General features: G+C 40.2%; 1 protein-coding gene across 2 annotated transcripts; it reads right to left on the bottom strand.

The window, feature by feature from the left end:
- Nucleotides 1-1,884: 1,884 nt before the first annotated feature.
- On the bottom strand, nt 1,885-17,172 carry loxl5a (lysyl oxidase-like 5a). Of its 2 annotated transcripts, XM_030132099.1 has the most exons (8): nt 15,432-17,172; nt 14,751-14,859; nt 11,836-11,922; nt 11,383-11,520; nt 10,621-10,777; nt 7,800-7,895; nt 7,449-7,564; nt 1,885-2,374 (listed from the first exon to the last, which is right to left on the bottom strand). In XM_030132099.1, the coding sequence occupies exons 1-8, from the start codon at nt 16,366-16,368 to the stop codon at nt 2,368-2,370; spliced, it is 1,647 nt and encodes a 548-aa protein (XP_029987959.1). In that variant the 5' UTR covers nt 16,369-17,172; the 3' UTR covers nt 1,885-2,367. The 2 variants fall into 2 exon arrangements, with proteins under 2 accessions (XP_029987959.1, XP_029987960.1); XM_030132100.1 differs by lacking the exon at nt 11,836-11,922.
- Between the last annotated feature and the right edge of the window lie 8,504 nt (nt 17,173-25,676).

The following is a 25,676-nucleotide window of genomic DNA, read 5'->3' as shown; positions in this document are numbered from 1 at the left end:
CTGATCTGTCAGACGACACCACATCCAGAACTGTCCTGTATCTAGGCCTGATAGAACCACATGGGTCAGGATCACTGTGGAGAACCTTTGAGTTAGACACAATCATCACACCAAGCTTTACTGAGCCTGGAGGAAGCCTTATGTGAACTGCGTCCACAGTCCAGAAACACAATATGCAGCAGCAAAGGTCATGTAGTACACACCTCTACACTTGTTGGCAGGAAAAATTAGAGAAACTGCACCTGAACCACATCATTACTTGGTGTCTTCAGTGCCTGAACGTCTTTTAAATGTTGTGTAAAGAAATGACAGCATTACAAAGTAGCAAATGTTTTACTGTCCCACTGTTTCTGGAATGTGTTGCAAGAATCAGAAGGGAAAAAAGTTAATTTGTAAAATTTTGTTTTCAGTACAATACAGATAGAAACTAATTCACCAAAGATAAAATGTACTCTGATCCTATTTCTGATTTGGGGTTGTATTATCAATAAACGCAGCGCATGGAGAAAAGTTCTGGCAGTGAAACAAATTGACTCTTTGTTTAACCCTTAAAGACCCACAACTATTTTTTGTCATAACTCCCACATGATTTTCTTTTTCTTCCCTATTTATTATAAAACAAGTATATGCATGTATTATAGCCTATTTTGGCATGGATCCAGCTGATGTCATCACATCTATGCGTGTGATGATGTCAGCATATCAATTGCCTCTATATATATACCAAGTTTGAAGTAAACTGAAACAAAATTGATGGTTTTATAGACATTTGAAATATCGCCCATTGTCAGTAAATGGGGGAAGAAAAAATATTTTAAAAATTCATAAAAAATTTTAATTTTGACCTACTGTTCCCAAAATGCAATCAGATCTATTCTGGGTCACTGGCAATCTATAAACCCAATTTGGTATAAATTCAACTGATAGTTTTGCTGCTAGAGTGCTAACAGACAAAGAAACAAACTAGAAGCACTTGGAGAGCACAGACCTCCGCCAAGGCAGATCAGTGACCCAGATTTGGATGAAAATTTCAGGAAATGTTGATACTGGCACAAGGAACAAATGATTAAATTTTGGTGGTGATCGGGGGGGGGGGGGGGGGGGGGCCACAGGGGCCCACTGATCTGCCTTGGCGGAGGTCTGCTCTGTCTTTTCTAGAACAGCACTCGTAGAGCGCAGACCTCCGCCAAGGCAGATCAGTGGGCCCCTGTGGCCCCCCAACTCCCCTCACCCCCGATCACCACCAAAATTTAATCGTTTGTTCCTTGTGCCAGTATCAACATTTCCTGAAATTTTCATCCAAATCCGTCCATAATTTTTGAGTTATCTTGCACACAAACAGACAAACCAACGCCGACAAAATCATAACCTCCTTGGCGGAGGTAACAAACCGAAGCAAAAACAATACCCTTGACTCCCCTTCAAGGGGTGGGGTAATTATCCTCTGCATTTTGCATTCTTCAGTGTAAATCTTATATTTTCCTATATTAAATCCACAGATCATGTAGATGTTCATGAAAACAGTGTAAATTCAAAGGTTATTATATCAAAACAAAGAAAATGGGAGAAAAACTGACTTTTAGAGCAAAGACATCAATAAGTGAACGGAAACAAGCATCTCCATCCACTGTCATTTATTAAATTCCATGGGTTTTACTGGTGAATCAATGTTGAAGAAGATGACAGTGTTACCATGTTCACTACAGAGCCTCTGAATGTCCAAATGGGTCATATCTGATGCCCATGAAGAGATGACAAACTGTATTTTACACCAATTATTTACATGTATTGATAGGATTAGTGGATCAACAGGTATTAAACATTTTAGCTCAGTGGATGATTTTGTTCAGTGGTGGATGTTTAGATGTTTATGGGTGATTTATTTGCCAATAAGATAATTATAATTATTATTCAATGTACCACAGAAACATATGATTAAAAAAAAATCTTAAAACATTGACGCAACAAAGCTTGCAAAAACAAAATTTGTGTCACTGCCAAAACTTGTGTATATCTGTACACTGGAAACAGAGACACTTTAATCTGCAGAGACAAAATTTGAATACAGGAAGAGCACCACTTTCTCTCCAGGAACCGTTCAGCCACATAGTTTGACTCAAATCAGAGAAAGAATTTACATATGTATCATACTTTTCCTAAGACACACTGCGTACATACAACTCAAGGTACATGCTGAAAAAGCCACAAATAAAGAATATAAAAAATATAATAATTTACATGAAAACACAGCCAGTCTGCCTTCAGCTACATTTGTTATAAATAATCCAGTCTATTTCAGGATAGAAGCAAACAACAGGAAGGCATTAAACCCATGTGTGTGGTGGAAAAGTTGTCCCTTCAGTTGTGTCAGCTTCTGTGAAACACACAAGACATTAAAGAGTTACTTATGTGTTTGTCCTCAAGATCCAGTGTGTAAGATTTAGGAGGATTTAAGAGCATATAACTGCAAAGATGGAATATAATATTCATAATTTTGTTTCTGTTACTTTAGAATGAATCATTTATATGTATAAAATAAGCAGGTCGGCTCCAAGTCCACCATGTAGTACTGGCATGTGTCTACAGCGCCTCAGAATGGACTCCTTTATACCGAAGGCGGAAGCCAGTCCTTATGTAAATTATCATCACCTATGATGTCTAAGTGTGGACCAGAGTCATTAAATGAAGGTTTATAGAACCGGCATTAGGAGGCCTTTAAAGTACAAAGTGTAAATCCCAATTGCACATATTAGACAAAACAAACACAATAAACTACACCAAGACTATGCTCATACAGATCTGCATTAACCAACAAAGACCCAGTGCTACTTCTATGGCAGTTCCCAACTGAATTTTTCTATCCGTTTAACATTTCTTAAGTAATTTACCACCAGTCATTATAATATTATCCTCTTCATTTTGTGTTTCTTTTTCCAGTAAAAATCTGGTATTTTCCTGCATAAAATTTTCAAATAATGATGATGTTCATAAAAACTCAGAATAAAGTTGAGGGTTATTATGCCAAAAAAGAGAAAACTAAGAAAAAAGTGACTTTTTCAGGCAAGATTTAATTAAGTGTCTCCATCCATCGTCATTCATCAAACTCTATGGGTTTTACTGGTGAATCAATGTTGTAGAAGATGACAGTGTTTCCACGTTTACTACAAAGCCTCTGAATGTCCAAATGGGTCATATCTGATGACCATAAGAAGATGACAACCTGTATTTTCCATCAGTTATTGATATGTATTGATAGGATTAGTGGATCAACAGGTATTAAACATTTGAGAGCAGTAGATGGTTTTGGTTGCCAGTGGCTGTTTGTATCTTTAAGGTTTAAAGCCACTGTAGATGGGGGTGAGGGTGAGTATTTGGTAGGTTCCCATCTGTAACTTACTGCTAGATTTCAATAAATGTTACACAGTGAACTTTTAAATCTCTATTGGAAGCAGTGTTGTATAAAGTACTGGAGAGTCACACTTGAGAAGAAGTACAGGTACTCTACCAAAAAATCACTTTGGTAGAAGTTCAAGTCACCAACTGAAGAGCTACTCACGTTAAAGTCTGTAAGTATCTAGTATTTACTGTACTTAAGTATATCAAGTAATCTGCAATTAAATGTACTCAAGTAATGAAAGCAAAAGTACAAGTAAATATTAATAACAACCAAAGGCAGTCAGAATTTAGAATATTATAAAGTTAATAGAGGATTTTAAAACATGGTGAAGTAAAAGACATGCAGTCAAAATATTGAAAGTGATGCTTACATCAAAAACAAAGTTTCAAAAACCTAAACAGGAGGAGGCTACTACTGTTATTATAAATGTCAGAAAATCTACATAACACTTCGTAAACAAGATATCCAAAGTCTAAACAATTTACCTAATAGCAACCTGTTTTTTTTTTGCATAGCTTCATTCAACTCTCCCTCCCTCCCCCATGTTTGTTCTTCTTGACCTCTCTTTTCTCCCTCTCTCCCCAACCTCCTTTCCTCTTTCGCTGCCACCCTTACATATGATGTACTGCCGCTTACGAGATTGCTGCCAACTGCTGCTGCTCACATCAACAGATTGCTGACAGGTTGAGTGTGGACTGTCGTTTGCGCTTGCGCATCACGCGATTAGGCCCAATGACAAATCAGCTTCCTGACTTTGTTGCATCACCAGTAATCTCTGAGGTGAAAACACCAAATTTCCTGTAAATATTTCTTTGTAACAAGTAAGGGGTACTGGGCCAGATCTACTAAAGGTTTACATGTATTAAAATGTGTGGAAACTCATTGCACACACAGAAAAATGTACAAACTGATTTACTAACAGTGTGCACTAAGGGTTGCGTCTTTTAAAAGTGCAAAATCACGCATCTGCATCCAGTTAGTACATTTGCCACAATGAATATGCAATATGGAAGCCGTGGTTCTTGACCGGAAAAAGGTGGTTTGCCCTCTCTGGGTCGGTGGGGAGTCTTTGCCCCAAGTGGAGGAGTTCAAGTATCTTGGTGTCTTGTTTTATGAGTGAGGGAAGGATGGAGCATGAGATTGAGAGACGGATCGGTGCAGCCTCTGCAGTGATGCAGTCGCTGTATCGGTCAGTTGTGGTGAAGAAGGAGCTGAGCAGAGAGGCGAAGCTCTCAATTTACCGGTCAGTCTACGTTCCTTCCCTCACCTATGGTCATGAGCTTTGGGTCAAGACCAAAAGGACAAGATCCCGGATACAAGCGGTCGAAATGAGTTTCCTCCGCAGGGTGGCTGGGCGCACCCTTAGGGATAGGGTGAGGAGCTCAGTTACCAGGGAGGAGCTCGGAGTAGAACCGCTGCTCCTCCACATCGAGAGGGGCCAGCTGAGGTGGCTCGGCCATCTGTTTCAGATGCCTCCTGGACGCCTCCCTGGGGAGGTGTTCCGAGCATGTCCCACCGGGAGGAGACCTCGGGGAAGACCTAGGACACGTTGGAGAGACTATGTCTCTCGGCTGGCCTGGGAACGCCTCGGGGTCCCCCCGGAAGAGCTGGAGGAGGTGTCTGGGGAGAGGGAAGTCTGGGCATCCCTGCTTAGACTGTTACCCCCCGCGACCCAGCCTCGGAAGAAGCGGAAGATAATGAATGGATGGATGGATGGATGGATGGATGTTTACACGCAATTGTGTGTGTGCTGGGAGGAGAAAATGTAAACATATTAATTTAACACACGCACAGTGATTTATCAAACCAGAAAGCAATTTTGCTCATAGAAACTGCATCTATATTTACCATGTCTCAAAAGGAGGTGCAAACGGTCTGTATGCGTAATTGCGCACACATGGCTGCAGTTAGGAGTAGGGATGGGAATCGAGAACGGTTCTTTTTGAGAACCGGTTCTCAGTAGCTCGATTCCTTGGAATCGTTTGTCTGCCTGCTTAACGATTCTGCTTATCGATTCCACCTTTGTTGCACATGCGTGATGACATCACACGTACGCTGCATTGTTTTGGTCAGAACGTAGCCAACATGGTGTTGAGGCAGAAACAGTCTAAAAAGATGACACCAGGTCCACTTACTTGTAACACTTGCTAAGCTTCCATGTCTTCAAAAGGGTGGAATCCCTCCAGTATGCTCAAACATTTGTCCACAGCATGTGATTCATTTACAGGAATGCCACATATTTGATACGCTACTTAGCGGCACTTGTGAATGTAGCAGCAGAATGAACGCCGGGTCCAGTTCCAGTTCTGGTGTGAGCAACAAACGTCGCACCCAAATACAAGTTTCCGAAGGAAGGGGAAAGGAAATGAGGTGCACAACAACGGGAGAATAGCCGAGCCGAGTTGAACCGGGTCCACGTAATAGAAATGCAACAATAGAGGAATTAGTAAAGAGTCTTAGGTTTCACTTTCACTGCACACCGCCACCCACCCCCCCACCCCGAACTGGGCTCGGCATTATCTGTTATTACCTCCACCAGGAGGCATTGTGATCACTTTGCTTTGTGTGTTTGCGTGCATTCGTGCGTGTTTGTTTGTTTGTTAGCAAGATAACTCAAAAAATTATGGATGGATTTTCATGAAAATTTCAGGAAATGTTGATACTGGCACAAGGAACAAATGATTAAATTTTGGTTGTGATCGGGGGTGGGGTGGGGCAGATCTGTCTTGGCGGAGGTCTGCTCTCTCCGAGTGCTTTTCTTGTTATTATTTGTACATACTGTATATGTTATATTTTCTGTGCAGAGATGGAAATACAAAAGACAATTAATGCAAACACACCCGTTTGTACTCTTTTATTCCCTCACCCAATGGGAATCGATAAGAGAATTGATAAGGAATCGGATCGATAAGCAAAATCGATAATGGAATCAGAATCGTTAAATTCTTAACGATTCCCGTCCCTAGTTAGGAGACATCGAAATGATGAAACAAGATCCAGAGAATGCATTTTTCACCCTTGTGTGAACATTTTTGGAGTGGCGAAAGAAAAAACAAGAAAAGCACTCAGAGAGCGCAGACCTCCGCCAAGACAGATCTGCCTCCCATGCGTGCGTGTTTGTTTGTTTGTTTGTTTGTTCGTTTGTTTGTTGGCAAGATAACTCAAAAAGTTATGGACGGCAAGCCCCACCACCACCACCACCACCACCCCCGATCGCCACCAAAATTTAATCGTTTCTTCCTAGTGCCAGTATCAACATTTCCCGAAAATTTCATGAAAATCTGTCCATAACTTTTTGAGTTATCTTGCTAACAAACAAACACACACGCACACAAAGCAATCACAATACCTCCTGGCAGAGGTAATAATTGAGACGAAACCCCCCCGTACACACACACACACACACACACACACACACACACACTCCCTTACGGGACTCTTTTCCACTCCTGATGATTGTCAATATGCACCGGCATTAGGCAATAGCATGACAAATTTATGTGCGCCTGAGAGTCCAACTGCCCCCCCCCATCCCCTCCACACACACACCTTTAGAATGAAAAGTGAATGAATGAGTCATGCAATACCTTCTATGACAAAGCTCTAACGTTACATTTCCATGCATCTGGATCATTCACTTTACTGTTACCATTAATGCTGCCATATCCCAGAACAGTTTAAGGCACACAAAATCCTCATTTAAATAGGTGGGTCCTGCAAGACTTTGCACCTGTTGACATTTGCGCAAGCAGTCTTTGTAAATCACCCGCAAACTGCAGTTCAACCCCACACGCAAAATTCTACATTGCGCACGCAAATTAGTACACGCAAATTGGGATCTTAGTAGATCCGGCCCACTGTGCGTTAAAAATGTAACAGAGTAGAAAGTATGCAATTGAGTTAGGAATGTAGTGAAGTAAAGCAAATAGAATAAAAATACTCAAATTACAACAAATTCTCCCAAAACATACCTGAGTACTGCAGTGAAGTATTATTACTTTGTTATTATATAACACTGATTGGAAGTGCAGACATGTTCTGAGTGACTTACCTGGTGATCCTGCAGTTTGTGGCTTGTATATAGCTTCCTGTGTATCTGATGTTGCACCGAACCTCATTGTTGGAGAAATCAGACTCCTGAACCAGCTGGGAGGGGTTCACCATCACCTGAGGTAACAGGATGATAAACACAGGCAATGAACCAACCAAAATCAGATGTTCTTATTTTATTTCACTTATTATTGAGAAACTTTGATATTTCTATTCAAATGTCTTATTAAATGTAAAACTCCCTTTATCTGTGCAAAAATACTGACTTTTACCACAATGGTCTAACTATTTCCAGAGATGTTCGTCCACTTGCTTATGTTGTTTTACTGCTGAAGCAGTGTGATGCTTTCACCTTAAGAATGTAGTTTCCTGGTGGTATGTCAGTGATGTCAATCCACTGGCAGTCGATGTTGGCATGATATGTATCATAGCAACCAGGTCCAAGCCCCTGAAAAAATCCATATTGTGAAACTCCAATTTTATTGGATTTTGTTTTGTATATTAAACATTCAAAATTCACCTGTACAGTGTTATTTTGAAAGAAAATGCAGGCACCACAAGGTCACTGGTGCTTGTCATGGCGGCAATCCCCAACCTGTTGGTGGACACCAGCAGTAAGGGGTGCCGTCAAGCTGGAGAAGGAGTCCTATAGGGCCTGGCTGGCTGTTGGGACTTCTGAGGCAGTGGACAGGTACCAGCAGGCTAAGCGGGCTGTGGCCTTGGCAGTTGAGGTAAAAAAAAATGGGCATGGGAGGGGTTTGGTGAGACCATGGAGCTTGACTTTCAGTTGGCCTCGAAGAGGTTCTGGCAAACTGTCAGGCCACTCAGGCAGGGGAAGCCAGGCTCCACGAACACTGTTTACAGTGGCACTGGAGTTCTGCTGACCTCAATTGGGGACATCGCCGGGCGGTGGAAGGAATACTTTGAGGAGCTCCTAAACCCTGCCTTCATGTCTTCTGTGGCAGAAGCAGAGCCCTGGGACTCAGGGGCAGGCTCGTCTGTCACTCGGACTGAGGTCTCTGAGGAAGCTGGACAACTCCTTGGTGGCTGAGCTCCGGGGGTGGATGAAATCTGCCCCGAATTCCTTAACCTCCTAAGACCCAGGAAATGCCAGCAAAGTACAAGCTTTTTTTGTTTTTTATTAAATAAGTGCCTATATTGGAAACATCATGATGCAACAGTTTTTTCAGATGCAGTTTTTAATATTTTTATGGAATGTTCTTTGTGGTGGACAGTTTTCTTTTCCTTTTTTTTGTATAAAGTTGTGAAATTCTTGTCCACAAATGTGGACAGAAAACCCATAGTTGGGTCTTAGGAGGTTAAAGCTCTGGATGTTATGGGACTGTCTTGGCTGACACGCCTCTTCAACATTGTGTGGAGGACAGGGACAGTATCACTAGAATGGCAGACTAGGGTGGTGGTTCCCCTTTTTAAGAAGGAGGGCTAGAGGGTGTGTTCCAACTACATGAGCTGTGGGTAGTAACCAAAAGGACAAGATCATGGATACAAATAGAAGAAATGAAATGAGTTTTCTTCGCAGGGTGGCCGGCATCTCCCTTAGAGATAGGGTGAGGAGTTCAGCCATCCAGGAAGGGCTCAGAGTAGAGCTACTGCTTCTCCACATCAAGAGAAGCCAGCTGTGGTGGTTCAGGCATCTGGTCAGCATGCCTCCTGGACACCTCCATGGTGAGGTGTTCCGGGCATGTCCAACCGGGAGGAGACCCCGGGCAGACCCAGGACATGTTGTAGGGATTATATCTCTTGGCTAGCCTGGGAATGCCTTGGAATTCCACCGGAGGAACAAGAGGAGGTGGTAGGGAGATGGAAGTCTGGACTTCTCTGTTCAGGTTGATGCCCCTGTGACCTGGACCCAGATGGATGGATGGATGGAGGATGGATGGATACATAATTTTCCCCCCTTCACATGAACAGAACACCATTCCACTCTCTTACTCTGAGTGTTATAGAAAATGATAAATGAAAATAAAATAAATGATATATGAGATAAATTTAAAAAAAAAAACAAACATTATGAATAGTCAAATACAAATACATATTGAACCTTAAATTGTGTTATTGTACAGTGCATTAGCACACTTTCAATGTTATTCATTCAAACACCACAGAACAAAATGATAATATTATATATGATAATATATTTTGTCCTACACCTCCTGTAAGATTGTCCAATATCTGTCATTTTAATAAATAGTACAAAGGGTTTCAGGTATCTTCATATAGTTCCACTTTGTTTTTTTAGAATATATTATTTTTCTCCAGGGCCATACATGTGCCATAGCATTAAACCACGCACCTACAGTAAGTGGATGTCACAACAGCTCCCAGGCAGTAGTGTTTTGGTGTTTGTCCTCTCATTACCTGTTTTATTTTGTCATCCTCCTTCCTGTGTCATGTCTGGTGTCTTTACTTCCTGTTCCCTCCTTTCCCACTCGTGTGGTTACCTTCCCCTGCCCTAATGTGTTTCACCTGTGTCTTGTTATGTCCTTGTCCCAGTGTGTGTATATAAATATACCGTGTGCTTCCTTCTTTGTTTGCCAGTTCATTTGTGTCCTTTGTGAGATACTTACCAGCAATTCTTCCTGCCTGTTCTCCTGATCCTTGCCTTCACCTCCCGGCACCTCTGCCTTCCTGTGTTTTGACCCAGCCTGCTACGGTGCTCTGTTTTTGCCTATCCCTCACATGTGCCTCAGCCTGATTCCCTGCTTTACTGTGTATGATCCAGCCTGCCTCCTAACTGAATTCTGCTTGGAAACCCACTTTGAACCTGGTTATCTGCCTCACGTCTGCTCCTCGCCTGCTTCAGTGGATCTCTAGCACAGACCCTTGTTCTCCAGACGACCACCGTTGGCTCATCTATTTCTGTGTCCTTTATTAAATCATTTCTTGTGAACTTCAATTCTGACTCCTGGTCATGGGTTTGGTTTCTTACTCCTGTGTTCAGTTGTGACAGGTGGACCTGTCTTTTCCAACATAGAACTAGCATCCTTTTAAAATTCCACTTTTAGACTTCATTTTATTGTCATAGTTGATGTGTGTGATGCACGTACGGCACTAAAAATCATGTAACAGATCAGTCATCAGCATCTTATCTGAGTCAAAGAACCAGGAAGAGGATGTATGATTATATAAGAAGAGATAGTTCTCGGACCCACCTGTGTGTGAGCTGTACAGGCAAAGCGGCGTCGGATCCCCGGGTCACATGACGTGTCCTCCAGGCAGAAACTGGCCTTGTGTCCTTCAGCCACCTTCTGTCCAGTGGAGACATCCAGCAAGTCATAGTTACTAAAAGCCTCCATGCTGTGATAGTGCCTGGAGACAGGAAAAAAGACACAAAAATGAAATGACATTTCAACCAACCAATCAAATTTACCTGTATAGCACCACATCATAACAAAAGTTATGTCATGGCACTTTACAATTAAAGCTGGTCTAAACCAGGCTCTTAAACCAATTTACAGAAATCCAACAGAATCCTCCAGGTGCAAATACAAAACAGTGGCAGATTGTGAATATACTGGTTTAATGCTTAAAGACCCACAACTATCACCACTTATGATAATATTATCATTGACATTTTGCTCCTCGACATTGACATTTTCAGTGAAAATTACATATTTTCCTATATGTAATATATTGATCATGTAGATGTTCATAAAAGCTCAGATTAAATTTGAAATATCAAAAACGAAGAAAACTGAAGAAAAAGTGACTCATAAAGACATGCAATAATCTGGTGTAACTCAATGAGATGAGATGACATATTACATTTTTTTGTATCCCTCTTGCAAAACCAGTCGGTTTGACTTATTAAACACTACCAAAGGTATTAAATTAAATGATAAAACTAGATGATTATCTGACCCACTGACAGTAAAGGATTTTATTCTTAGTCAAACCCAGAAGACCAAACTCACTGGTGACAGCTGTGCCATTCCCACTCATGTCTGGGCTTCACTGGCAGGAAATCAGCCGTTCCCTGGTTCTTCACTCGCTGTGGGAATCGCAGTAGGACTCTGTACTCCAGGTCACTCACACTTGGATGGTATGCAGACCTGAAGAAAAGGGAAACAACCAGAGATAATACAAGAGTTAAAAAACCTCAACAACAGCTTGGAGCCACACAACTCAATCATTTTCCCTTGTGGCATCAAATATGTTGTATCTTTACATCATGTTCACCTCCACAGACATGTTTTTCTGCCCATTAAAGTCTCTTTCAGGCTCACAGACCAACTGACATCAGCATGATTTACTGCCACAGAGACAGAGGTGGTTTCTGGTCTTGAACTCCTAGTTTTTGCATTTACCTCAGGAATCCTTTGCCTTTCATTTCAGAACTTATTTTACTTGGCTGAGGAGCTGTTCACATCAGAGAAGAGGAGTTCATTCGGCTCCCAGGTTTCAGTCTGTCATTCCACTGGAGCTTCCAAATGGGAGTGAGGCCAGCACACATCCTGATGCCATAACTTCAGAAAATAGTAAATGTGTTTTTCCTTTATTCGTATCTTACTTGGTGTCAAAAGTTATCACACAGCAGCAGTTAAAGTCCAACTCCAGAGTCATTAGAATCTCCCATGATTCACAATGATTTAATAAAACTTACCCTCTGCTCTTTTCATGGGTTAGTATGAGGGAAGGCCAACATACATACTGTATATTAGACTTCACTTACAAAGGAACACCTTCTATTTTCAATGTTTAACAAGCAGATGAAACATAACTTAAACTTCATTAGTTTAATCATGACTAGAGCTGAAACAATTAATCGATTAACAAACTTGAATCAATTTTTAAAAAAAAAAGTTTTCCTGAATCGAAGCTTCATTTTTGTCACATCTGCCACCAGACATTAGTCTGGTTTTGTCTGTCTTGTGTGTTTTGTCTGTCACTTCCTGTTTTATTACCTCCGCCAAGGAGGTTATGTTTTTGCCAGGATTTGTTTGTTTGTTTGTTTGTTTGTCTGTTTGTTTGTCTGTCCGTTAGTGTGCAACATAACTCAAAAAGTTATGGACAGATTTTGATGAAATTTTCAGGGTTTGTTGGAAATGGGATAAGGAAGAAAAGATTAAATTTGGTGGTGATCGGGGGTGGGGGGGCCCACAGGGGGGCCCATTTCCAACAAACCCTGAAAATTTCATCAAAATCTGTCCATAACTTTTTGAGTTATGTTGCACACTAACGGACAGACAAACAGACAGACAGACAAACAAACAAACAAACCCTGGCAAAAACATAACCTCCTTGGCGTGGGGGGGGCCCACGGGGGGGGCCACTGATCAGCCTTGGCGGAGGTCTGCGCTCTCCGAGTGCTTCTAGTTTTGTTAAGTTCTCCTCATGTGTCATGTCTGGTGTCTTTGCTTCCTTTCCCTAATCATCTCCACCTGTGTGTGATTACCTGTCCCCGCCCTGATTTGTTCCACCTGTGTCTCATTGTCTTCCCTCCCTCTTGTGTATTTAAGCCCTGTGTTTTCCCCTGTCCTGTGCCAGTTCATATCGCCTTGTGTGTTACTTACCAGCATTTTGGATCCTGTTTGTCTGTCTGCCTGTTTTTTGACCCGGATTGTTTCTCAAGACCTCTGCCTTTTGCCCGACCCCTGTCTGTGCCTCTGCTACCTGATTCTACGTGTGTTTGACCTTTCTGCCTGTTTTACTGGTATGTGAGCTAGTCTGTTCCCAATATACTGTCGCCTGTCTGTCTGCCTTACCGTGTTTGACCTGGTCTGTGTACTGACATCCCTCTGCTTTCCCCTAGTCGGATACCCTACGTGTGTTTTCGGTCTGGGCTGTGAGGGTCTGTCTCCGGTCCACCTCACAAACCCTGTGAAGAACCCTGAACTCTGTGACCTCAAGAATTTGTATTCTATCAGTATCCAAGACTTGTCTGTTAAACCTGTGTTTAATAAACACTGTAAACTTTTACATCTGCTTCCGGGTCTTGCATTTGGGTTCAGTCACCGTACTCGGGTCATTACAATTTTCTTAATTTTGCTGCCGCTAAACATTGGCTCTGCTGTTGTGTTTAATGTGGACTCATATTGTGACGCACATGACACCAGGATCAGCACAAAGTTGTATGTTAGTAAATTAGTAAGTTGGATACAAATGTGATGAAGGCTACAGTGCACATAGTTTGCAGATGTCATTTGACTTGTTTGTTGTTTATATCTACAGATATACAGTATATGTCTACAGATTTGTACTTTCATACTGTTCTTGTTATATCTACATGGATATCTTTTTTTATATCCTTTTACTGTTATACTTGTGGTTTCATTTCGTTCTGGACTAAAGGACAAGTTCTTTGTCATTTTCAGAAATGTCTGTTTCACATTTTTACAGTTTTTTTCAATCTAACCATAACCCTCTTGATCTGGTGGGTGTTAACAGATTTAAAGCATCTACCATCCTTTCAGAATCTTTACCAAAACACTTTTATCTAATAAAACAAAAGTCCTGGGATTTGTAAATCTATCATCCATCCCAACCACCTCTGGCCCATTGATATAAACACACAAAGTCCCAGTTATATTGAAAAGAAAATACATTTTACATTAAATATGTTGGAGGTTTGCTGAAACATATTGTAGTAACATTTTTGTCGCATTCATACTGTTCATACCTTGTAGATTTTTTTTTTTTTAATTTCTGGTTTCTCATAAGAACTTTTCTTTCAATAATGGTGATTTTTTTTGCTTCCTTGAATTCCAGTCTAACACTTCAAAGGGGCAGCTGTGACCTAAAAGGTGAAGTGGCAGTTTGTGACTGAAGGGTCGGCAGTTTGGTTCCCAGACCGGCACAGAAACTGTTGGCGAATGTGCCCTTGAGCAAGGCACTTGACTCACTAGCCCACTGCTCTAAGTCTGCGGTATGTTCCTGCATGTTCAGTGTGTGTTGCATATGTAATATACTGATCTTTATGAGCTGTATGGATTCAGTTTAACTGAACAGCCTAACAGAACACATCCAATTTCTGCATTTATATCTATAAATGAATCAATAGTCTTTTTTAATTAAATGTTGTGTATGTTATGTGTTCTCAAGAAAAAAAAAAAGTTTGAACATGAATTCCATATAAGACATAGTGACTTATCTTGATGGGACTATCATCTATGAGTGGTGAATTACACCACTACACTATTGATTGATTTGTAATCGATGTAGTTATTAATGATTAAATATGCACTGGAAATTAACTGGAGGGTTGACAGACTTAAAGTCCTCATTGATAACATGATTGTTGTTCTGACAAATTAATGCAATTCCTAAAACAACTCAAATGCACCTGGAAAGGCAGTTTTCTTCAGCAGCACAGCGAAGTGCATACATCTGTACTTTCTGTATGTAGGAGGCAGCTTGGATGTAGTAGGGGTCTGGAACCAAGTCTGGGAGACCTGCAAAACAAAGGCACAGCTGTAAAGACATGCTGTTACTAAGCATATTTGGTCAAGTGCTTCATTATAAAGATTCAATTCTTTAGTGGTGTTCCCTAAAATGTGAATAGTCTACATTTTCGTCACGTGTGTGCAAGTTGAACATTTCAGTCTCAACATTTGCACAAAAAAGTGCAATAGAGCAGAAAATTAAAGGGGAAACGTGGAAACTTTTACAGTCATAACTTATTAGCTACATTTCTCCACAGTCTCTGGTTAAATGAACCTGTGTCAGTCTATCATCATTCCATTTCATATGGCTTTGTTCACATGCTCTGAAACTAAAGAAGATATTTGATTTCAGGCCATTAACGCTTGATCTCATTAAAAAATACATTACAATGTGCACTGGATTGAAGGTGTGTTTGTGCCTCTGCGTGACTTTGGCCCAATAATAATTTGATTGATGGTTCTGTCTAATTACTGAGACTCTTATCGTGGTTTTCATTAGTGATAATCGTCTGGTATCGTGACTGTAGCTGCTCGTCGTGCGCTCTGGTTACCTCTCTCGGGTTCAATAGTTTCGGTCTCACCGTTATGAAAGAACCTGGTGCCGAAGCCTGTTCCCGGTGGAGGCCGCGCAGGCTGCCGGTTCCTGCGGTCCGGTGGGTAAACGTCATAGTAAACTGAGTTCCTGTGATGAATGCTGTGTGGGTCTCGTGGGTCACCTGTGTCTGGAGCCTGTGCTGTGTCAACTCTGGGTCGTGGGAAGTGTATTTCCACGGCGTTACCGGACGGCGCAGTGGGGGAGACACTGAGTGGCCGCGCTCCGTGTGCGCTCCGGACGTCTGCGGATAAACTAGTCTGGTGGGGGATGCGGCGTCCGTTCCACCCGTTATCAGCCCATAAAGGAGTGGCCCATGTCCGGGTAGTTGTTGACCCCATGCTCTCTGATCTTGGTCTGCTGGGCGTAAAGTCCGGCGCTCGTACAGGTGCCAAGGTGGCCTGCGGTGCGTCCTCCCCAGGAGTGCTCCGGCCTCCCCGTGGAACTCCGCTGCCGGAGAACTCCTGGATGGAGCTGAAGGCAGGAGCGCTGCGGTTGGATGGTGGCCCGCGTGAACGGTATCCAAACACAGTCTCCCTTGTGTTTATGATCCGCGGTGAGGACTGACTGTGTCCCGCCAGCAGATACTGACCCGCATCTGCACCAAGAACCGAGGTGTCCATTTGCTGGTTTTGCTGCGCGTGACCCAGTGCCATGTCTGTGGAGTCCCCAGGTCTGACTGTGGTGGATGCAACAGGTTGATTAAACCCGTTCTTCGTTGTGAGGAAAACCTGCGTGCTCCTTCTGCTCTGTGCCGGTGGCCGATACTGGGTCCCGGTGCTCAACAAACTGTACACACGGCCGTTATTTTCCCACTGGAACCTTTGTCTCCACGGTCCCACGTGTGCGCGTAAATGGTGCTGAGCAGTTCCCAAACACATCAGAATATCGACCAAGTAAATGAATAAAAATGCAAACTTCTCCATGGCTGTAAATGAGTGTGTCTCTCGTGTCTCTGTCTATCTGAAGAGCTCCAGCTCTGAGACACCAACTTCCAACATCTGAGTTTGACATCTGGTGAGGTAGTGTCTTGTACACATCTGTCACAGTTACGCAGCAGCGCACAGCACCACCAGAGTTTGGTTTGGACGTCCTCAAGTGTCTGGTGTGTGCGCTGCTGTCGGCATAGTAACGCACGGGATGGAAGGGATTGCGCACTTTTTGCGCAATCATAACGTTGTAGTCTTCTGTCTCTGTAAGCTGTTGATGATACTGACCTTTTCTCATTACGTCTATTCATTGCTATGTTTAAAACCTAACAAAAAGCCAGTGTCATAAAAGAGAACAAACAGTTCAAGAAACAACACTAGATTTGTTTAGTGTGCCATGGGATTTGAAGTCCATGTTAAAAACTGTAAGAATCATGAGAACAAAGAAAGTGCGGCCCAGAACGTCCATGCTGCGATTAAAAAGTAAGGAAACTTCGGAGTGCTCTTCTCTTTTCTCATTTATTTCAAATCTATATTAAATAAATACAATTATCTCAAGCTGGAGCAGCACAGAATGAGATATTTCCAGATGATCAAAAATGTCCCACTTATCTGAGTTGTAGATTCCACATAGGCTGATTAAAAGTCAGGATAATTAGTCCACTTGAGCGGTTTTATGAGAGGACATTTATTTGACAAACGGCTGTGCAGATGTAGTGTCTGCTCTTTAAGTCCTTGTACAATGGGTCTTACCACCGCATGATGGCAGTGGACCCACACCACCACTACAACCTCTGTACTGCTTTGATGTACAGTCCTCATGTACCTATTTTATCAAAACCTCGTGACTTGCCTCCGTCATCACGTCACACTGTAGAAGAACTTCATGTTCAGAGAAGACAGTAACAATAAGATAAGAAAACTGTGCTGCTAATTTGGAATTCTCCTCCGCAGAAAACATTTTAAACCCGTAACATCTTGCTGTGTGCATTTAATCCTGTTGCGCTCAGTGTTATGATCTGGGGTTGGTTCAGTTGGTCAGGTCTGGGATCAGCAACATTATATGTTCATAAAATGACAGAATTAAAAGCTGTGCTTGATTGCTTAAGCTTTTTGAAACGACGCCACTGTGAATGTCATAATGAACTCTAAAGGTTAAATAAGGCTAAGGCAAAATATTAGAATGTGTTACTTTTGTTTAGTCCAGTATCCTCACATATTTGTGTTATAAAGTCAGTATGTTCAAATTAAGAAAGTAATTGATGTTCCAAATCTCATCTGCTGATGCATAAAAAAATTAAAGCAGTTTGTGTCATTTTCAACAAATCCTTTATGAATGAAAACAGTCCAGAAACTGGGTCAGTGTTATATTACAGTAGGTTTTACACTCATTTGGACACAAAATCATGCTTCTCTTTAAGATGAGGATTGTTAAACTGACTTGTTTTAAGGTGATACAACACTTAAAACAGGACAGCAGAAGTATTTACCTCTTAAACTCTTAAACAGTGGCAGGTCAGTCCCATCATTCACAAATAAGTACAACGATAATAACTGTCATAAAGTCACAATGTCATGTGTTTATCTCATGAAAGAAGTTAAAAGGGCTGAGATATGAAAACTTTTAGATTATTCTATTTATTATATGCGCACAAAGAATGCAACAGTTTATCCTGCATTGCCCATCTGAAGTAACTGAATACATAAGAAGAGAAATAAAAGGGTCAGTTGCCTTTACTCCCATTTGTCCCATCGTCTTCTCACAGCATGTGCCAGAAGGCAAGTAAGAGCATTATTATGGTCGTGGTCATTTGCACCTGTCAGCCATCGTACAAGGGCTTATCTTGCCGTTTGCACCCATTGTGCTGTGGAATAAAAAAGGTTGGAGTGTATGAAACATCTCTTCCTCTTTTACCAAGAGTATGTGAATTCCCAGCTAAATATACTCACACAACCTGACTCAGAGCACTCAGAGCCTTTCAGCAATCTGTGTGAGAATAAACCCATGAGTGAGTGTGAGAAACAGGAGTAGGGAGGTGTGTAATCATGGGGTCCAGGCAGAGGGGTGTCTCTCAGTGTGTCAGGTGGCCTCAACCACTTTAGAGCTCTTAACCAGTGACATGTCACTATCACTAACTCAAGGACACTGATATACAACAGCAGGGGATCTAACACCATCAATGCATAAGCTCGGAATTACTTTTGGCGAATATGTTTCTTTATAAATCCCAGACTGACTTGAAAATAAAAGGAGGGCAATTCTCCTCCTTAAGAAGTACTGCCCAGTATCTAAAAAGTTTCTGAGTTCTGTCCATAACAGCAGTATCAAAGTTGTTTTTTTTTTGTTTTTTTTTTAATCAAACCAGTATCAGTATCAAAGCTTTTAACAGTTGCATGAATTTAATGCTACTTAAACTCTGCACCTTCAGTGGAATAGAACAACTACATCATTGAATTGTGAGTTGATTAACTGTTATACTGTTATTATAAAAAATTGTAATTAAGATTAGTATTGTCTATTCTGATAACTTTGCTGCCACTAAAGTATAATAAAAAAGAGGCATTTCTTGGCTTAGAATCATGAAACATATAAAAAAGTATCTGTTTGCCCTTAAAAATTTAACATAATAGATTATTTAGTTATGTATAGCTAATTAAATGTTAAACTAAGCTACAAATTCAAAATAAGCCATCATGGATTTAGTCTCCATTAAACTCAGAACAGGAGAAAAGTGAGACTCATTAAGGTGATGTAATAAAAGAGCACTAATCAAACGATAGATAATTATGTGAGTAATGATGAACTCCTTTATTTCTGTTAGTGTTATCCAACTGCCTATAGAGATGAGTGGATATAATTATCACTGTTATGTAAAATAATCATGATTGTGAAATAATTTCAGTTATGTTATAACTGTGATGGGCCTTGGTCTGTAGACTGGGCTCAAAATTAACACCTATCAAGTTGAGTTTGGTAGATAAAGTTATTGCTACTGGCTGATTTCTGATGTCTGATTTGGCTGGAGGAAAAAACTGTAGACCTGCATGGGCCTCAAAACAGAGGACACCACACAGGTGATAGGTTTATCTAAGATTATTACTGAAAAGGAAGCAAAAATGCAGGCAGTGGAGGCAAGGACGTGGACGGGTCCAGCTGAAATGGATAAGAGAACTGAGCAGAGGAGACACTCAGGTGGGAGGCAAAGGTAAGGCACTCTGGTGATCTGCTCACAGGAAATGTTGGGTGGATTTAGGCAGTGGGAACAAAACATTTAACTCACAAAAATTCTAGGTGCAAAGATTGAGGAGCACTATTGAACAGGACAGAAGTATGTGGTTGGAAGACAGAGTTTTATTGAGGTAGATGAGGTGGTTTAGAGCAGGTGAGCCTTGTGTGCAAAGAAGCAAAAACAGAAAAACATCACAGAAAATCACTGAACCATGACAATATCATGCAAGTCACAATTAGAGACCTTGGCTAAACAGAGTTTTCAAATTCAAACAAATAGAAATTACGGTATTGGAAAAATATGTAGTGCCAAATGTGTGGAAACAGCCGGTCTTTGAGAGACACCTGCATGTACCTTTGTATGTAAAAAAATAATAATAATAATAACAATAATGTAATGTTATTTGTGATCTTTATCAAACAAATATGTAAATATACACATAGTGCTAAAAAACAAACAAACAAACTTAATATTCATTCAACTATCATTTAAGTGACAGTCCAAATGTCCAAATGTCATCCAACTCGTAAGGTGATAGCAGTGAATTCTTGATGAAAAACCTGTAGCAACAGGATGGGAGAACATGCTACTCATGATGTACTGTACATGTAAATGAAATCCCCCATAGACCATGACTGAGTGCATTGACAATTGGACTCATTCTTCCAAAATGGGAAGAAAGAGCTAAGTCTTCTAGTATTTCATCCAAAATGCACTTTTATTGTCTAAGGTGTTTGGCACCACTTTGTGTACATTTCTGTATTAATTTGGTTAAAATGAAATGTTAAATTCCCTATAGTTTGTTGCATATTAACAACAGGGACATGCATGTGTTCCTCAAACATGAGACGTTATCACATGCTGTATACATACTGACATACAGGGTGGGGAAGCAAAATTTACAATGAACATTTAGTTGTTTTTTCTCAGCAGGCACTACGTCAATTGTTTTGAAACCAAACATATATTGATGTCATAATCATACCTAACACTATTATCCATACCTTTTCAGAAACTTTTGCCCATATGAGTAATCAGGAAAGCAAACGTCAAAGAGTGTGTGATTTGCTGAATGCACTCGTCACACCAAAGGAGATTTCAAAAATAGTTGGAGTGTCCATAAAGACTGTTTATAATGTAAAGAAGAGAATGACTATGAGCAAACCTATTATGAGAAAGTCTGGAAGATACTATTAAAGAAGAATGGGAGAAGTTGTCACCCGAATATTTGAGGAACACTTGCGCAAGTTTCAGGAAGTGTGTGAAGGCAGTTATTGAGAAAGAAGGAGGACACATAGAATAAAACATTTTCTATTATGTAAATTTTCTTGTGGCAAAGAAATTCTCATGACTTTCAATAAACTAATTGGTCATACACTGTCTTTCAATCCCTGACTCAAAATACTGTAAATTTTGCTTCCCCACCCTGTAGTCTAATCTGTAAATTCATCTAAAACACATTAGATACTAATTTGTGAACAGAATTGCTGTTAAATTATTATTCTAGTGAAACATTGATATTCTAATACAGAGACATCCTCTGATTATCAGTAGCATAAACTGTGAGAATCTTTAACATTCTTCAATGCAGTTGCCTATTAAAGAGTTTGAAACAAAGTGATAGTGCCTTCGTCAAAGACCTGGCCTTATCCAGGTCAAGAAGATCACTCAGTGCACACATTAATTATTTCCTGCAATTTTTGGATTTAATAGAAAATGTTCTTCCTGTAACACAGATGTATTTCAGAAATTTGGAAGGGCCTGCATCAATACAACTGCACTTGCATCACTGCTATATTTAATCACCTATCTACAGGATGGCTGATGGAGCACTTATATAATCTCAACTATGCTTATAGATGTGTAAAGGTTGATTGAAAATTTACATTTATATCTCACAATGACAGAGTTTTTCCAAGTTGATAATAAACCTCAGTCCTCCATGACTCGCATTGCAAAAAGGCCTATGAGGGTCAAATGCATTTGACATAAATCCAAAATCTCATCATACACTTTTTATAAAACCCAACATCATAAAATGAAAGCTTTAAGGAGAAAAAACATCCCACTGAGCATTCTTCACATCCTTTATGCTCAGGCATGGTTTAAAGTTTTCAATAACAAGCACTGAGACCATTTGTTGAACCCATTCTCAGTGTTTTCATCTCGTGCATAGGTCTAACACATCATATCCATGTGAATAAAGTTATTCATCATAGTGAAGTGATACAGAGACAGGTAAATGGGATGCTTCCCGTCACATGCAGCCTAAAAAATCCATGCAGAAATATGAGCCTGCGAAAATTCACCTCAGCCCTAAGGTCATCAGAACAGAAAACACATCCTCACACTCCTTATGGACACATTTGTGAGTATGTGATATATTTCAGAGAAGCATTCTGTGCTGGATGTGTTTCATTCACGTGCTTCCCTCAGGCTCAGAGGAGTAATGGGGTCAGGTCTGTCCAAGAAAATGTCTAGACTGGATTTACTTTCATGAAGGCTAGTCTTTACTATTAAGAAGCTTGGGATAATACAACCACTGTTTCACCCTCAGCCTGGTCTGTGTTTGGTGGAAATATGTTCATGTAGCCTCCCCTACAGCTGCCATCCATATGTTGTAAACCTGCATTTTTTGTGTATATGTAATGTGCCCCTGTGTTACTTGGAGAGTGTTTGTACAAACCACACAGGGATATAGTTGTACTTTTCTCTGTAACGTGTTATTTGTATTTTTTTTGTATTTTTTTCTTTCATGAATAGACCCACCTGCTTTCCCAGCCATTACACACACACTACTGTCATTTTTAGCACCAACAGTTCAGACCATCCACCTGTTACAGTGTCACTACAATCACCTTGTCACTCCAGTTCCACACACACGACTGATTAGAATGTCCTACGGCTGATGTCAGGAGGAAATGAATGCTTGGCTTTAATATAATCTCTGTCCACAACAGGACAGAGAATGAACTGAAGCATTTCTAGTCCTACTTAACCCTTAAAGACCCACAACTATCTTCGTCACAACTTCCAATTTATTTTTTGTCTTTCCCACTTTTTTTCAGTGAAAATCAGGTATTTTCCTATATTTAATTCACTGACCATGTAGATGTTCTTAAAAGCTCAGATGAATGTTGAAGGTTATCATACCAAGAACAGTCAGTAATTCCCAAACCAACGACTGCACCTGCAGTTGTTCGGAAGAGACACATTAATGACAGCACAGGCACGCTGTTTATGGAGAGGATTAGGTTTGAAAATGCCTCATGTTCTAATGTTGACAATGTGTTGAACTCATATTCTTCTTGTGTTCTAAATGCTCTGGACACCATTGCTCCTGTTAAGGTTAAAATGGTTTGAAATAGGCAGAAGGCACCATGGAGAAATGATGACTCGGTCAGGGCACAGAAGAAGGAGTGCCAGAGGGCCGAACAGAAATGTCGCAAGTCTAAGCTTCAGGTTCATCATGAGATTTACAAAGAACAGTTGTGTGTGTTCAACCAGATTTTGCGTAGAACGAGGGAGAGGTATTTTTCAGAAATGATCTCTGGCTCTGGAAAGGCTCTGGTCAATTGTGCATATAACAACTGAAAGGGTTCTATCTGCACTCTTCTCTTTTACTTTGTTTTAATTTATTATTATTTATGTTTTATTGATTATGTTTTAATTATAATTGTGTGTTTTTAATCTGTCTCTTTTCCATTTTTGTAAAGCACTGTGAATTGTCCTGTGTATGAATTGTGCTATACAAATAAATCTGCCTTGCCTAACAGAGAAAAATGAAGAAAAAGTGACTTTTTCAGCAAAGATATTAATAACTGAATGTCTCTATCCACTGTCATTGATCATACTCCATGGGTTTTATTGGTGAACCAGTGTTGTAGAAGATGACTGTTTCCACGTTTGCTAGGAGCCTCTGAACATCCAAATGGGTCATATTTGATGACCATGAAAAGATGACAAACTGCATTTTTCACCAATTATTTACATGTCTTAATAGGATTAGTGGATCAACATGTATTAAACATTTTAGATCAGTAGATGCTTTTGTTCAGTTGTGGATGTTTGGATCTTTATGGGTTAAAAATGACAAAAAAAAAAAAAAAAAAAAAAAGCATTCCTGCATTTAATACACATTGAGACAGTGACCTATTTTGACATAAAGTTGCCTGAAATGTGCTTCTATTTGAAGAGTTACTGGACAATGCCCCCCCTCATATAAATGAGGTTTCCTAAAATACATGCACCTCCTCGATCTGTACCTTATTTAGCTTAGGTATGATGAGCTGAAGCTCCCAGTGTCTGTACATAGATGGGATATGGAGTTCCCACAAGGGAAATGAGAAATTATTGCTATATATACTCATAGGACTATAGGTGATTTGAGCACATGCTGCGGGCTTCATGTGCTGTAAAGCCACTGCTAATAACCTAAATCTTGTGGATAGTCAGTGACCTACTCAGGCATCTACTTGAGGCAAGTGAGGACGGGAAAGTATGTGGAACTCCAGCAATCAAACAAACCCGTGGATGGATAAAGGAGCCTAAAAAGACTTTTCCTGTTTCCAAAACAGTCAGTTTGGTTCTTACAGATTGTTTTGCATATAAATCAAATCCCTCAAAAAACTACTGGTCATCATTGACGATACCTGTCACCCTCTGCACAGTCATTAATGCCCAGAGAAGTTTGTTCAGTGACAGGCTACTCCTCCCCAGGACTAAAACAAACAGAACTAAAAACTCCTTTGTCCCTTAAGCCATCAAACTGTACAACTCTGCTCTCAGGAGGAAGGGAAGGAGTAGCAGGAGGAGAGAAGATGAGGAGAATGTCACGAGGAGGAGATAGAATGTTGGACATCTGTTCTATCTCAACTCAGAGGGACTGTGCAATTCTGTGGTGCAATATTGTTTGTTAATTACCCCGCCCCCCGAAGGGGAGGCAAGGGATATTGTTTTTGGTTTGTTTATTAACACTCTAGCAGCAAAACTATTGGTTGAATTCATACCAAATTGGGTTTATAGATTGCCAGTGACCCAGAATAGATTTGATTAGATTTTGGGAAAAGTAGGTCAAAGTTCAAATTTTTTAATGAATTTTTAGAGATCTTTTTTTTCTTTGTTCCCCATTTACTTAGAATGGGCAAAATTTCAAATGTCTGTAGCAGCAAAACATCTGGTTGAATTCATACCAAATTGGGTTATAGATTGTCAGTGACCCAGAATAGATGTCATAACATTTTGGAAACAGTAGGTCAAATTCAAGAATTTATATGAATTTTTTTTTTTTTTTCCATTTACTTATAATGGGCGAAAATTCACATGTCTGTAGCAGCAAAACTATTGGTTGAATTCATACCAAATTGGGTTTATAGATTGCCAGTGACCCAGAATAGATGCAGTTACATTTTGGGAAAAGTAGGTCAAAGTTCAAATTTTCTATGAATTAAAAAAAAAAAAAATAATTTCTCCGATTTACTTATAATGGGCCAAATTTCAAATGTCTATAAAACCATAAAAGGGGTGGGGTTTGTTGTGCCTGGCACCACTTGTTATTATTACTTTCATACTTATATAGCTTGTATATTGTTGTTATGACTACTATTACTTTTATCCTTCTGTTCTGTGATGCGTAAACTATACACACACACATATAAATATATATATATATAAATATAATATATATACACACACACATATACACTGTACATATTGTGCAGAGTATATCATATTTTAGAATATTATAGCATAATAAGCTACTACTTTGCCACTTGTCTCTACTAGTACTTTTATTCTGATTATTAAACTATACTGTATATAGATATATATACACACACACTTTACATATTGTACATACTATATTGTGTATTAGAATATTATAGCATAATAAACTACTTATTATTTATTTTACTTATACTTTGCCACTTGCCTCTACTAGTACTTTTATTCTCTGATTATTAAACTATATATATCTATATAATCTTTTTCTCGCCCACCTGGGCGGCGTCTCCTTCAGACTCGGGTCCTCAACCAGAGGCCTGGGAGCCTGAGCGTTCTGTGCAGGAGCTTAGCTGT

Source organism: Sphaeramia orbicularis, chromosome 4, assembly GCF_902148855.1.
Source record: "Sphaeramia orbicularis chromosome 4, fSphaOr1.1, whole genome shotgun sequence".
In the NCBI taxonomy this organism is placed as follows: Eukaryota; Metazoa; Chordata; class Actinopteri; order Kurtiformes; family Apogonidae; genus Sphaeramia; species Sphaeramia orbicularis.
This window is presented reverse-complemented; position numbering and strand designations above follow the sequence as displayed.